Consider the following 16,313-nt stretch of genomic DNA (forward strand, 5'->3'; position numbering starts at 1 on the left):
AAAAATAATGATCAAAATACCCTTTGAAATTTTTAGAGGTATTTTGATCATTTTATTTCATTGAAAATATTTTCTTTATATTTTTTGTTAGTGCGAGTTTAATAGAGGAATGGACATCCAAAATTTGGTATCAAAACAGTTTATAGAAAAAAAATTAAAAATAAAACAATGTAGAGACATGATAATGTGATTGGGGCAATCTTAGTCCTCCATTCAAAAGTCAACGGATGGATAAAGGGGATGATAGAACTTCTATATTGTAAAGAGAACATAGAAAGCTTTCTCTTGTCAAAAAAAAACCTACTAAGAGGATTTTTTTAATCTAAAAATTGAAAACCACTTAAAAATCATCATATTATTATTTTATATTGAATTTTGAGCTTTCTAACTATTAGATATCACCCTAAAAAAATTAGTCTCTATTCAATCTTGAGACACTATTTTTTTTCAATTGCACAGAAAGTACAATTCGAAAATAATTTCATTTAAGCCATGGGTTGAAGACTTATATCCTAAAATCAGGACCCAAAAGTTCCTCCTAAATTGGGTTTTACCTAAGGTACCAAATTAACATTATACTCTCGCTGGAGCATGAAATATTTTGGCGTATTTCATTACGTACAGTTATTATCCTTGCAAAAATTCCTTAGTTTTTAACAAATAATCAGATTGCATTTTGTTTTGAATTTTCTGCTCAGTCTCTCGTTTACTCCCTGGAAATTTTAGGGTTCTCCCTCATCTCATCCCGCATTTTTAGTGTGTCCACTTCTTCCTCTCTCTCTCTCTCTCTCCAGTTTCAAATTTAGTGTGTCCTCTTCTCTCTCTCTCTCTCTCTCTCCAGTTTCAGTGATGGTGGAGAATCAGGTCTCAGAGGAATTTCTGTAGAAGACCCTTTCTTTTGTGTTTCTCTGTCTAGCCATGGACGAAGTCGCCTGGTTTGCCGGCGTAGCCACCTGCATCAAAATCCTCTTAATCCCCTCTTATCGAAGCACTGACTTCGAGGTCCATCGCCACTGGCTCGCTCTCACCCACTCTCTTCCTCTCTCTAACTGGTACTCAGATCGAACCAGTCCTTGGACTCTCGATTACCCCCCTTTATTTGCTTTCTTCGAATACTTTCTTTCTCTTCCCGCTAGCCTCATTGATCCCACCATTGTTAACCTTACTCAAGGTCTGAATTACTCAGCTGATTCCGTAGTCCTCTTTCAACGCTTCTCTGTAATTCTCTCTGATTTTATGCTAGTTTTTGCCATTTACAGGCTCACAAAGGACCTCCCTTCTTCTCTGCGTGGTCTTGTGTGCATTGCCATCCTATGGTCTCCCTCTCTCTTTATTGTGGACCATGTGCATTTTCAGTATAATGGGTTTTTGTTGGGGATTTTGATGCTTTCTCTGTCGTTCTTAAGAGAGGGGAGGGATTTTATTGGGGGTCTCTTTTTCGCTGTTTTGTTATGCTTCAAGCATTTGTTTGCAGTTGCAGCGCCTGTCTATTTTGTGTATTTGCTGAGGCATTATTGTTGGGGAAAGTATTGGATATGGAGATTTTTGATGTTGGGTTTGATGTTGGTTTCAGTGTTGTCAGTGGCATTTGGGCCATTCATTTACTATGGTCAGGTGCACTTTTTTCTCTTGCTTCCCCTTCTTCTTTGTTTCTTAATTTCTTCTTCATTCTTATTTTCTTATTCTTATTTTTCTGTGTTTCTTTTTGGTGAGATAACCTGCGAATGGTGAATTTGTACCTAATCTGTGTAATCTATGTGAATTTCCTTGGTCTTGCATTTCTTGTAATCTATGTGGATTGCCTTGGTATGGCATGATAATATTCTCTTTTTTTATATTTATGATCACGATGCTGTTGATCATATTAACAGCATGTTTTTCTGATTAGAAAAGCAATCTATTATCAGTATACCACTGCATGTTTTTCTGATTAGAAAAGCAATCTATTAGGCATTTACACAATTAAACATACTTAGAAATAGAGAGAAAACACATCCAACTCTTCTTGCTAGAATCTATCTCAATACAGTTTTTTGTAACCTCTCAAAACAAGGAACCGTGAGAAAACATACCCTTGTCCTTGAATTTTTGCAAGCATCTATTTGGTTAGAATGCAGCTGACCCCAACTAGTCCGGAAAGGCGATGATATATCTGGTTAGAATCTTCACCAAGTAACATACCACTTACTTGGCAATCATCAAAAGAAAGCGAAACCACATGCTTGTCTCGCATGGTTAAATGAGTATGATGAACACTAACATGAGATGTAACTCCATGTCCAATAACCCAGTTGATAGTTCAGTGCACCAGGATTAGGGCAGAATTGAAATGCTATTGTCACCTTATTCTGTAGGCTGTAAGTTGTGCATTCTTTCCTGAGCATAATTGGATTGATCCCTCTTCCAATTGCTTATTGGCTGACAGACTTTATAGTGGTCGAAGCACTACCATGTGGAAACAAAACACAAACTACCATTTGACAGTTCATGACGATTTTTGAGCTGGGACATGATAACTTTAGCTTCTTGTTGAAATACACTGGCTGTTGTTGGGCTTGATCTGTCATGCACATACACAAGGAAATAGGAGAGAGAAACACAAACTTTTTATTCAATAAACTTTTGCCTTGGTGGACTTTACCCATAGTCTACAATTTTTCTCTCAAAAATGTATCTCTAGGCTTGGTGGCCTTCTCCTTTATTTTCTCTTTGCCTAGTACCCAAATCCTCATGTCACCTTTGTCTACTGTATCTCTCATTGATGTATGTCTCACCTCCATCCTCCTATATATAGGTATGTACTTTATCAGTGTCCTATCAAATAAGGAAAATTGTAATATGTGGGCTGGACCGCATTTCTACAATATGTGGTCCAGAGGTAAATTGTAACATGTGGGCTGGACCGCATTTGAAAACAATTGTAACTAACAGTCCAAATGTTTTTTTAATATAATTATTATTTCTAGTTTTCAATTAATTTTTTTTCATATTCATGATCTCCATGTTAAAGATTATATATTCTCTAAAAATTTAGGATCAAATTATAATTAAGAATATATATTTATTGCCAAGTCCAATATGCGGGCTGGTCGCATAGAAACTGCATCCATCAAATAAACCAACTTAATAATTGAGAACTTTTTAGATTTATCTTAGGTGGACTCTCATCCTCATCTAAACTGAACTATACCCCATCAAACTAGACTTAAACCTCATCTCACTCAATATTTATTTAATGCAGATTCCTATCTAATTTGACAACCAACTCGATCGAATCCTTAAAATTTTCCCACCAATCTTAGCTGTGTTAATTTTAACACCCCCCCTTTATTGCCATGTCGTTCCTACAACTTTCAAGCCAAAAAAGCTTTGTCTTCTCTTGATTGAGTGCTTTGGTGAGAAATAAATAAAAAATAAATAAATAAATAAATAAATAAATAAATAAATAGATAAATAAATACATACATATATATATAAAGTCAGCCTCCTTGCTCAACACCTTATCACGAACGAAATGATAGTGCACCTCGATAGTTTGGACTTGCATGAAAGATTAGATTCGATGCCAACATGATTGAACCAATGTTCTTGCTATGAATTGGGCCATTTAGTCCATGGATTCTCCAAACTTGTTGATATAACTAGGTCAACAACACTTTCACGTGTGACCATCATGGTTGATTTATGTTCAACTTCTGTGGGTGACAATGCTGTAGGCTCCTTCTTGCTTGCCCATGATATACTCCCGAGTTCCAAACTGAAACTATTTTTGGATATCAAACAATGAGTGATTGGGTCTCTTGCCCAAATCAGCATCACAAAAACCGGTTAGCTTGATAGGAATTATGTACTTACAGACCACACCCTCATTGATGTTTGTCTTCACATACCTCAATATCCACTTCATCCATGTGTGGTTCCCTTGTCTCTTGCATTAATTGACTTATAAATTCCATTGCATGATGGTTAGACTTCCTACCATCTCTCTATATGCTCTGGCATCTTCCATGAGATGTCCACCATTCTTTGACAAACTTTGATTCACATCAAGTGGTGTTGCAATTGTTTGTGAACCCATCAAACCGGACTTTGCTAGTAGATCCAATGCAAACTTCTTCTGCATAATCAATATGTTGCATTCATCACATAACTTTAGTTCCAAAAAAATATTGAATTTTTTCCAAATCCTCCATTTCAAATCTTTGAGACAGAATCTTTGATTCTTTCAACTTCATTGGGGTTGCTGCCCATGACGATCAGGTCATCAACATAAACCACCCAGATTATTTTCCTCTGGTAGAATGATTTGTATGCAGAAAAATTTGTCGCAGACAACACAACCTTGGGAGTGAAAAAATTATATTACCTTGTCAAACCATGTTGTAGGTGAGCCAAATAGAGCCTTTTTTAACTTGCTCACATATCGAGGCTTCACGAGGTTTTCATATCCCTTGGAGTGATGCATTTACACGTATTTGTCAATCTCTCCATTCAAAAAGGTATTTTGTACGTCCATTTGATGAAGCTCCATACCTTTCATTGGATGAGACGAGAACACTTGTAATCTTTACGACTTGACTCAATGTCTCCTTGTAAATTTGCAAAAAAACCTTTGGCCACCAACTGCTCCTTACAAATAAAAGTAAAAAATCCTATTAAATCCGAATTGGCCAACATTTATAATCCAACAAGGCTTTCACTAGCGAATATTTACTCTTTTAATATATGCTTATTCGTCATTCATACGTTCTGGTCAACCTATGACCTCTCAGAAAAATCAATTAATGCTAAATTTAGCCATCGGTTTCATTTTATTTTTGTAAATCTATTTCTAATTAATTTCCTTCTTCCCATTTAAGAGAGAAAGGGAATCCCATGTTTGGTTCTTAGAAAGTGCATCCATCTCTTCCCCCATGGCATGTTGCCACCTTGGATTTCCTGCTGCTTGTGCAAGACTTCTCAGCTTAAGCTCATCTATGACATGCATCATATATGCATAATGCTTATTATGTTGGAATAATTACTGAGCCTTTTCACTAGGCAGCTCTACCTTTTTGGATAATGCTTGATTTGTTCCCAAGTCTAGTGCTTAAGGGAGTAATATCTTATTCTTTTGACGGTGTGGGAAGGGATGACTTCAAGGGGGACTTTGGATCCTCATTCTGTGTTGAAGACTCATCTCCTTCTTCAACTTTCTAGAAAACTTGATGTCGTTGTGCCTACTTGTCAAATTTCACTTCTCTGCTTTCATGGCTGTGACGAGCTAGTGGATCAATGCAATGTTGTGCTTTTCTTTGTGGTGAATGCCTGAGGAAGATGCACTTTATAGCTCTGTTATCTAGTTTGTTATGAACCTCATCATCATGCTTTACAAAGGCGATGCTGTCGAAAACATGAAGATTTGTGCAGGTTTCATCTTATAGACAACCTCATATGACACCTTTCCATCTCTCATCAATGAAAGTGACATGGTACCTCATGCACATATGAGATTCCACTAGACTCGGATCCTACACATCACTATGGATGATCTCCAATTGGTAAATTTTGCGGTAGAAGATTGGACAAAGAGATGCATTGTGGCATTTACAAATGAATATACTTCACAAATATGATTCCCATCAAATTGAATTATGGACATCCTAATAACTAGCTTCTCCTTTGCCATATCTTTTAGCCTAAGAAGATTGCAATGCCCCATTCTCTTGAGTCATAAGTCTTTAATATCATTGGCGAAACTCTTCTTAATAGAGGGAAAATCCATGCTCATAGCAAAAAAACAACTTTGTTTCTACCGGCAGCAATCCTCACATCTTCCTTTGACAGGATCTTATAGCCTCTTTCACTAAAAATAACATGAAAGCCATGAGATTTTACTGAGTTCTGGAAAATACAGGACATCGAAATGATGCTCAACATTTTCATTGAGCCCTTCTACGTATTATGTTCTCAGCCTTCCACTTCAAGAGTGGTGTCGTCCCCTGTCAGGACTCGTGAATTTGTCAAACAAGGCTCATTTGGTGATGAAGAGATCACCTCTTGGTATTATATGGTTCGAACATGCTGAATATACATATCATTGGTCTTTAACTTCATACACATCATTGACACGAATTGCCTCTTTAGTTTTTTCCTCATAAACAATTTTTCCTCTTTCTGTTTTCCCCTAGCAGCATAATATCCTTGATTATGCCAACAATCTTTGGCATAATTTCAAACTTGCCAACAAATATAGGAGCTCCCCTCTATTTGATATAATGGCTTTATGGAGACCCACATTTCACATTATAGTGAGGTTGTAGTTGGGATTCTTTATTGTTATGTGACATTCCTGAGCCACAATATCTTCCTCTACTAAGAGACCTACCACAAGAGTTAATAAACAAGGCCCCATTACGATCATCCACTTTCTTTGTTTGACTTTAATTTTCTTCTTTCAAGTACTGTCTCTTGAAGCAATAGGTTTATAGCTTGCTCCATGGGTTGCTTGAATATTTTTTTAATCAACACCCTCATGTTATCAAATGCAGTCTAGGTTGTTCCAGATGAAAACTGGGGTGTCACTTTAATGGATCACAGAGATCTTTCACTCTTCATGAAAAGTTAGTGATGGAGCTCTTGCTTATGTGCTTGCAGCTTTGCTTCCAAGATTGCCTCTCCAGTATCGTTCACCAGTTTGTACACAGCTGCCAACCGATTCCAGGCTACTTTCTTTGCCATCGGTACATTCCTCACATGAGAGAACATATCTAGTCCATATGGGATTTGGATTGCGTGTAAAACCTTGTCGTTTTTCTTTTTCCATGCCACGAACCTGTTGGGCAGTTATTGTAGGTTCAGTCCCATTGGCTGCATCCTATAAACCTTGCCCTATCAAATAGCTTTTGAGCCACAACTTCACATTTCCATAGTTCTTTTATGTGAGAACTTTTGGAACTATGACCCTTGACATTGACATGGCAGAGTTTCTATCACTGTGGAAATATCCCTTATAGTGAAAGTAACTTTGTCTTTGGGAGAGAGAGATAGGGAACCAAGTCTTTGTCAAACTGAGGTAAAAAAAGTATTCACACTGTTTTAAACTGAAGGTGTTTTCTAGCTGGATCAATTTCGCATTCAAAATTGAAATACCTAGATATTGGAGGAAGTCTCACCCTTTGTAGAAATATCATACAGAGGCGACCTTCACTCATAAAATGGAACCTGGAAATTAGAGGAATTTGTGGTGGATGTGCAAATTCGCATGGACATGATCTTTACTCATGAATCGAACCTCCAAACTCAATTGCATGGCTGTAATACCATGTTGAAAATATGCAGATGCTTTGCCTTTAGATGGGCCTGATCTATCATGCACCTAAACAAGAAAAGAAGAGAGAGCAACACAAACTTTTTGTTCAATAAAACTTTTTATTCAATAAACTTTGGCCTTGGTGGGCTTTAGACACTATAATTTTTTCTCTCTAAGCTTTCTCTAGGCTTGGTGGCCTTCTCTTTCTTTTCTCTCGTATACCCAAAGCCTCATGTCCCCTCTCTCTCTACATGATCTCTCATTTACCTGTCTACCCCCATCCTCCTATATAGAGACCTATTACAAAAGATAACCATGAGACTAACTTATCAGCTACATGGTTTAACTTTATTAATATCTTATCACATCAACCAACTTAATATATGAGAATATTTTACGTTTATCACCTTATCTTAGGTAGACTTTCATCCTCATCTAAAACTGAACTATACCTTATCCCATTGGACTTAACCTTCATCTTACTCAATATTTATCTGACACAGATTCCTATCTGATTTGAGAACCAACTCATTCCAATCCCCAAGCTTATCCCACCTACCTTAGCAATGCTAGTTTTAACAGGTGCATCCTTTATCCTTTTGGGATGAATGCTGTATTTTTCTATGGGAAATCTGTCAAAATACACCTAAGATCTCACTATTTAACATTGGGTGCGGTTCGTATAGAGCCGAGGCTCTGAACAATCAAAGTAAAGCGCACCTTCAAATAGTATCGAGAAATATAGTTTCAATATTGGAAGTCTTTATGATAGCCTTAAAATATATTTTCATCTTTAATTATAAAATTTAAAGCTTCAAAAATATTGCAGATCAAGCAAATCTATGAAAATTTAAAAATCGTGAAAAATGACGGTCCAAAAATGCGTTACAAGATGCACTATTTCCTAAATTTGAAATCCAAATTTTTCTCATGTCCATGCATCTTGATGTCGAGATAATCAATTTGAAGATATTTTGGCATTAAAACAACCTCTTCTAGTGAATTTTTGAGGTGGGCTCTAATTTGATTGTTTAGAGCCTCGGCTCTATATAAATTTTTTCCTTTTAACATTTTACCCATATATATTTTTATTGAATTTCAAAATTCCCATTAAAAAACATATGATTTTGTGTTGAAATAGTAGAAAAAGAGTAAAATGTGAAATAGTTCAAATGTATGGTGCATTTTGATAAATTTTCCTTTCTTTTATTTTAGGGAACACATAGTTTGGATTCGCAAGGGTGCCTTGTTTAGCTGCTTGGCTTTTGAAGACCAAATTAGGATGATATTAATGCTAGGCAGTAGCAAGTTCAAATTTGGGGGCATAAAGACCGTTGACTTTATCAACCATTGGTTTGGTCACTGACAAGGAGACTGCCTACCGTAATCCTAACATGTACCTTGTCTCATACAGGGATAGTGAAAATTTATGGTTGCCCAGTTGGCAACCGTGATCTAGTCAGACTGGGGGACTGTTTCAAGTTAACAAGGGGATAAATTTTAAGGCTTTCTTGGATCCCAGGGGATGATGATGTGTAAAATGGAGAGGCTTGATCTCTTCTAGTTGAGACTAGGGTCTACATTGGTTGTTCTTGTACAATTATTCTATGGTTAACATACTAAAGAGAAGATGTGGGGCCTAACACTTAAAATCCAGATTGTAGGAATAAGAAATCATCAGTGAGATTAAGTTATATACACAAGAATTATTAGTAAATGAAATGTAAGACAAATGCAGATGACAATCCTCTCTTTTAATTAGTGCCTCCAAGTTCCATAATCCAAGGCCAAAACAACTCTATTAATATAGAGGCAGAGATTATTCGAGGCATTTACAGAGTCATTAGGAAAAACAATACTACTTTTTTTATAATGTTAACGTTGTATTGAAGGATAAGAGAAATACAAAAAAGACCCAGAGGATCAGAGTACAAAATGTCACCAAGGCACGTGACCAAACTGCAAAAAAGCATAAGATGGAGGATGCAATAAAGTAAAACAGAACCACCTAACGCTGTAGGGGTAAAAGAAGTGCCCGAAAACGGTGGGCAGTTAAACCAAAGCCCAATTAACCCGAGATAAGACCAGAAGCAGCTCCTTGTTTGGCTAGACCATCCGCGACCTGGTTTGCCTCCCTCCAGATATGAGTCCAGGAGACCTGCATACCCCTGCATCGATCATAAATCTCGTAAAAAAAATGCCGAAGTCTCCAAGGAAGAACAGTACTACTTATGGAGACTGTTTTTCTTATTGTGTGAATTAAGATGTAGGAGCACTCTTGCCCTCCCCTTGGTCGACATTTATAGCAAATATGTTGCTGCCACCGCATAGGACGGATGACCTGCTTTGTGCATCTTCTAACACTTTTTGAGGGTATGCCTTAGTACATTGTCTTCATACTGGATGATAAAGACCATCTTGCCTTCCCCGAGTTAAATAATTACTAAATGACAGGGCTTTGTCGCTCTATCTGGCAAAGCATTGATTAGTCCTAGCCTAAAATGAAAGACATGGATCTTCCCTTTTGTGCAGTCTCTTCATTCAATGATATGGCCAATGCCTTTTCTGCTAAGCAAGCATAGGGAGTTTTTACTTACTGTTTAAACTATAGCAACAGACCTTTTGGAGAGAGTTAAAAAAGAAAAGAAATGAAGAGGACCTTCCCGAGAAGTTTACAAATACATCTTTCTTCTCAGAGCTCCCCATGAGCATGTAGAAAAGGATTGATAAAAGCTGGACTTTCTTGATGAGGACATGTATATATCTGTGTGTATGTAGACATACTTACATATATGCTTACATACGTAATTACTAAATGACAGGGCTTTGTCCCGAGTCAAATAATTACTAAATGACAGGGCTTTGTCGCTCTCTCTGGCAAAGCATTGATTAGTCCTAGCCTAAAATGAAAGACATGGATCTTCCCTTTTGTGCAGTCTCTTCATTCAATGATATGGTCAATGCTTTTTCTACTAAGCAAGCATAGGGAGTTTTTACTTACTGTTTAACTATAGCAACAGACCTTTTAGTGAGAGTTAAAAAAAGAAAAGAAATGAAAAGGACCTTCTCGAGAAGTTTACAAATACATCTTTCTTCTCACAGCTCCCCATGAGCATGTAGAAAAGGATTGATAAAAGCTGGACTCTCTTGATGAGGACATGTATATATCTGTGTGTGTGTAGACATACATACATATATACATGTATACCTACATATATGCTTACATACATAGGACGGCTGTCAGACCAGTCATTCTTTATGGAATGGAATATTGGGCAGTCAAGAAACAACATTTTCATAGAATGAGTGTAGTTGAGATGATGGTTATGAGATAGATGAGTGGCAAGACAAGAAAAGCTACAATTCGGAATGAATACATCCAAGGGTAACTTAGGGTGGCTTTAATAAACTATAAGATGAGGGAAAGTAGACTTAAATGGTTTGGCCATGTTTCGTGTCGACCTTGAACAACGCTGGATAGGAGGGGAGGTTTGGCTTAGGTGAAAGCTTTGAAAATGGCAAGGCGAAGGCCCAAAAGGACATGGATGGAAGTAGTTAGAAGAGATATAGTGACATATAGTCTGACTAATGGTATGACCTTTTATAGAGCAGAATGACGGAATAGGATTTGAATGGTGGACTATAAATAGTTGGGATGAGGCTTGATGATGATGATAATGATGATGACATACATACATGCATATGCACACACACACACACACACACACACACACACATATATATATATATATATATATATATATATATATATACACACACACATAAACACATACATATACATAGATATATAACACATACATACACATATATACGCCCATGCATTCATTCATACACACACACACACACACACACACACACACACACACATATATATATATATATATATATATATATATATATATATATATATATATATATATATATATATATATATATATATATATTTATATGTATCATTATTCAAGGACTCGGATTCCACTCGGTGTTGGCCTCATGCTGAGCCGAGTACCCAGGTAAAATTTGGGGTATATAAATAATAAAAATATAAAAAATTGTATTAAATAGTGAAATCAATGTATAAATATTTTATATGCAACTTGGATTTTTGACAATGATTTGCGTTTTCTATTCATATGCCATAGTTTTTATATTTTCCTTTGTTTTTGGATTTTATAATGTCTCCAGCTGTAAATCAAATTTTTCTAAATCCATGTTTTATTTTTTTCAGCATATTTGGACTTTTTTGTTATTTTTTGTTTTGTTTAACTTTTACTATTTTTAATTTATTATTTGACAATTTTTTTGGGTTTTTAATATTTTTTAGGGATTTTTGGGCCCCATACATGACTCGGGGGAGTCCACTCAGACTCGTCTAAGTAACTCGGATCGGGATAGTGGCCAAGTTCGTGGCCTGAGCCGAGTTCGTAAACATTGATATGTATGTGTGTGTATGTCTATTTATATATGGTCTCTATGACTGTGTGTGCACGTATGTATGTCTCTGTGTGTGTGTGTATGTAACTATGTATGTAGATATGTATGTATGTCTCTTTCTGTGTGTTTGTGTAATGTATGACTGTGTGTGTCTATGTATGTCTGTATGTCTCTCTCTCTCTCTCTCTCTCTCTCTCTCTCTCTCTCTCTGTGTATGCATGTGTGTCTCTGTGTGTGTATGTATGTCTCTGTGTGTGTGGAGGTATGTATGTATGTCTGTATGTGTAGGTAAGTATTTATGTCTGTGTATTGTGTGTAGATATGTATGGCATGCATTTCAAGATATGTATGTCTGTGTGTGTGTAGGTATATATGTGTGGGTGTATGTATGTATGTATGTATGTATGTATGTATGTGTGTGTGTGTGTGTGTGTGTGTGTGTGTGTGTGTGTGTTTATGTATTTATTTTTGTGTGTCTGTGTATGTGTGTGTAATATGTATGTATGTATGTATGTGTGTATGTGTATGTCTCTGTGTGTGTATGTATGCTTTTTGTGGGGATAGGAAGGTAAGCTGTAATGAAAGGAATTCTTAGGAGGTCTTCTTTCCTTATTCTAGCAAAACATTCTACCCTTAAAGGTTCTAACTCTTCAGTTTTAGATTTGTAATTTTGAATTGTCTTGTTTTCATTTGTATATTCTTGTGGTGCTACTTCGGGTAAAAAGTCATATTTGCATGATCCCAAACTCACTCAGTAATTGACATAGAAAATAATACATCAACTAATTTATACTCCGATGGATTGTTTATCCAAGACTACTTTCATTGTGTGCCTTATTTGAGCTCATGGAACAATTTTTGTTGGAATTGTCATTTGCAATACAGCGCTTCCTTTTTCTTCCTGAGGTGATCAACCAATTGAAATCATTGAAGATAATTGTTTCAATTGAGACAAGTAGGACGGACCTAGTTTCTTGTCTAGGATTTGGGTTGAACATGTTCTCACGAGCAGAGTGTCCAATTCATAAGTTGATGAATATGCACTGTTCATCTATCAATTCAAATGAAATGTATGTACTGAAACCAGGCACAAAAATGAAAGTGTATCCCATTAGAGCCATGACCATATGCAGGATATTTTAATGGTCAGACCAGTTTGGTTTGCAGGAGAGATTCAAACAGCAGACTTAATTTTCTCACTGTTAAAGGCTTGGCTGATGAAGCAGTGTTAATAAAACAGCAAAAACATCACAGTCCGATAGATCTCTCCAATAGGAACTCCAAATGATAGAAACCTCTGATGCGAGTTAATCTCATCAGGTTGAGACTGATGTTCACTAGGTATCAAACCCATTAACAATATACAAGGGATGGTTTTGCTGGAAATCAACAAATTTCCATGAGAAAAATAATCTCAAAAAGTTTCCTATTGGGGTATTTAATCACTGGAAAAATAATTGGGAACCTAGTGGTTTGGATGGAGGAGAAACCTTGAGGTCATTAAAAACATGGGTCCACTTAAGTTAACTTTCTTAACATTGGTCCACTTGAGCTTATGTTATTGGTCCACAGGTTGAGAGAGAAGGTGGTGATTGTTCTGTGGGATATCCGTTAGTCCCCCATGGAGGGCATGTGGGTCATAGTTTCTTTGGATAAGTGGAAGAGAAGGGGCAGAAGGTTGATATAGGAGTTTCAATTCATCAGTTCCAATGGTGTTTTTGTTTTTTTGAAAAGGTTAATTGTTGTACTGCATGTGTGAAAGTTACTTGTTTGGTGCAGCGCTTTTGGGACATCATGGGCTTGGAGGTCCAAGCATAATGTTGGACAAATCGGTTCTATTCTCACACTCTGCTTCTGATGTAGGTTTTTCTTGCAGATGAAACAAGTCATCCAACAATTATTTCCATTTGACAGGGGTTTATGCCATGCGTATTGGGCTCCCAATTTTTGGACATTATACATAATTGCAGATAAAGGTATTGGTTTCATTCTTAGAAGGCTTGGGTTGAACGTGCCAGCTCCCACAGCTTCATTCACTGGTGGTTTGGTGGGGGCCTCACCACCATTTGCTATTCTCCCTAAGGTATGGGGTCTTTTGAGCTTGCTTGCAAGAGGGGGGGAATGAGGGAGAGTGGGATTTTGGTCTATTATGTAACGTCTACCTTTTGGGATTAGGGAACTTGTCTTGGTCCATTATGTAATATCTACCCAGCTGGCATTTTATGATAACTGCAGGTCACTCCTTTGGCAACCTTCTTGTTGGTCCTGCTTTCCCTGTCTCCATGTCTTGTTAAAGCATGGAAGCAGCCTAAGCCAGACCACATAATACGATGGGTCTCATATGCCTACACCTGCGGATTTCTATTTGGTTGGCATGTTCATGAGAAAGCATCCATGCACTTTGTGATTCCACTTGGTTTTGTTGCAGTAAGTAGCTTAGAAGATGCTGCACACTACAACTTGCTGTCAGTAGGTATGCATCTCTGAACCTCTTGTGCCCTTGGTTTTGCTTTGAAATGGAAATATTGATTGAGATATTGGAATAAAAAGTTCATTACAATGAGCCAAGATCTGGATGGTAAAACATGGTTTGGTTTTGAATCAGTACGGTTTGAATCCAAATGTATGAATCTGTGCTGAAATTTGATAAAAATTTGAATTCTGGTTAAGGGAGGAGATTTATTAGACATTTGTCTTGTACAACAAACTGGAGAACTGTTGAAATTTGGAGACTTGGCCACTTTTTGGGTAGAGTACTGGTAATAATATGGATCTAAATGTTGGAGAAACAATATCATAATTTGTGTTATATTGTTGCAGACATTAGGACTTCCACAATGACCGATTTTTAGTTTTATCAAAGGTACAAACTGCAGTGTGGTGTTAATTTATCCGACGATATTGGTAACTACTAAATATTCATATTTATCATTGTGTTTCTTGAGAATGGATGACCATTATGTCTGAATTATAATTGTATAACAAATTTTCTCAGGAAATGTCTTCCAGGGGGAAGTTACCCCTGAGAAAATTCCGTCCTTCATTATTTTGACCAGGATCTCTCATCCTTATTAATGTTGATTGATAGTTGGATGTTCATATACTGTGCAATATGGTAATTTGGTTTTTCTCTAATATACCTCAAAAGACCACTAGCTGCTCTGTTGCTGGGTACTTCAAAGAGATCACTTTAGATATGACACAAGTTAGACCGCTATAATTAATTTGTTAAATTGCAGCCTGTCCTTGCTTTTCCTTTATTGGAAGCTTTAGCGACATTTGTGATAACAATTAGGTTTTTTGTGTTTATGCAAGAGATTATATAATCAATCGTCTTCATGAAATAAAGAACTGTGTTTCCAAGGTAGCCCCCCCTAGCTTACATCCTAGGTTGTGGTTCCTAATGCGCCTTTCTCATCATAATTAAAAAAGGAAGGGAGATCCGACATTTTCTCATCTTTTTAGTTATTCACATCATTTGCAACAATCAAAATAGTCAATTAGCTCTAACTAGTTAGAGGTCCTGAGGTGGTGGTAGTTGAAAGTTTTTGTAGTTTCATCTAAAATATGAAGACCATGTGGTAGTTTCCATCTAAAACAGGTGTCCTTAGGCATATGGCCCAGTGGAAGACACATCAGTACAGGTGAGGTAGGTCAAGTGTTTGAACTTTGAAACTTGTCGAGGAAACACTATAACTGACCTAGCATATTATTATTTTTTAAAAAAAGAGAGAAAGAAAACATGTAGATGTACGTAAAAATGGTTAAATGCTGCATTCATGACAGGCAATGGCTTCCCTTCCCCTCTTCTCTGAAAGTCTCTCTCTCTCTCAAGTCTTCCTTTTTTTTTGTTGTGCAGTTTCCTGCTATTCCCAGTTTCCTCTCCTATTCGAAACCAAGGAATACCCAGTAAAAGTGGTACTGCTATTGCTGCACTCATTTCTAATGTGGTCAAGTTTTTCCTTGCAATTCGGGAAATATGCATCGGGGAAGAAGGCTAACGATGCAAAATCAGAACAGGGTTGTGGTGAGAGGATCAGGCTTATTGGGAAGATGGGTAGAATCTATTTGTTGGGTTTGCTGGTCATTGAAGTATGGGGTCAGTTCTTGCACACTTACCTGTTGGGGGATAAGTTGCCCTTCGTACCTCTTATGTTAGTATCAGTTTACTGTTCCTTTGGAATGGTGTACAGTTGGGGTTTTCAGCTGAAAATGATACTCAGATGTACCTGAACCAGGTCCAATGCATCACCAAAGAGTTCCAGTTGGCAGTTCCAATGGCAAAGAGATAGCATTCATGGAAATATATTCTTCGTGTTTTTCTGAGTTCTTTTTTTTTCTCCGTAAGGTTTTATTTTTATTTGGAGGCCTCAGTAGTGGTTTCGAAATTTGGTCCAAATATCAATTTTCCAGAAAAAAAGTGAATAAATTATTGGATGGATATTAGTGAATTCATCAAATGTCAAAGTTTTAAACACTTCTTGTGCTGATCAGTGGTGAATTAGTGACATTTGAATGAAAACGATTATTTCTTTAAAAGAGAAAATACAGGATATTTACAATATCA

The 16,313-nt window shown here is 36.8% G+C and overlaps 1 protein-coding gene across 2 annotated transcripts; it reads left to right on the forward strand.

Annotated features, from left to right (window-relative positions):
- The first annotated feature begins 861 nt into the window (after positions 1-861).
- On the forward strand, positions 862-16,292 carry LOC18427193 (ALG6, ALG8 glycosyltransferase family). Of its 2 annotated transcripts, none has more exons than XM_088857403.1 (4): positions 862-1,614; positions 13,610-13,829; positions 13,982-14,219; positions 15,606-16,292. In XM_088857403.1, exons 1-4 carry the CDS (start codon positions 1,607-1,609, stop codon positions 15,977-15,979), a joined length of 840 nt encoding a protein of 279 aa, XP_088713529.1. In that variant the 5' UTR covers positions 862-1,606; the 3' UTR covers positions 15,980-16,292. The 2 variants fall into 2 exon arrangements, with proteins under 2 accessions (XP_088713529.1, XP_006836310.1); XM_006836247.4 differs by having other exon boundaries at positions 13,623-13,829.
- Positions 16,293-16,313: the final 21 nt, after the last annotated feature.

Source organism: Amborella trichopoda, chromosome 2 (genome assembly GCF_054954075.1).
Source record: "Amborella trichopoda isolate Santa Cruz 75 chromosome 2, AtrichopodaSantaCruz75HAP2 v2.0, whole genome shotgun sequence".
NCBI lineage: Eukaryota > Viridiplantae > Streptophyta > Magnoliopsida > Amborellales > Amborellaceae > Amborella > Amborella trichopoda.

What these genes read in the sequence shown, in the direction of transcription:
- LOC18427193 (XM_006836247.4), top strand. Translation starts at nt 919, where the DNA reads ATGGACGAAGTCGCCTGGTTTGCCGGCGTAGCCACCTGCATCAAAATC. An exon ending in CATTCATTTACTATGGTCAG is followed by an intron (nt 1,615 to 13,622) that starts GTGCACTTTTTT and finishes TTTTTCTTGCAG; the next exon opens with ATGAAACAAGTCATCCAACA. An exon ending in CATTTGCTATTCTCCCTAAG is followed by an intron (nt 13,830 to 13,981) that starts GTATGGGGTCTT and finishes TGATAACTGCAG; the next exon opens with GTCACTCCTTTGGCAACCTT.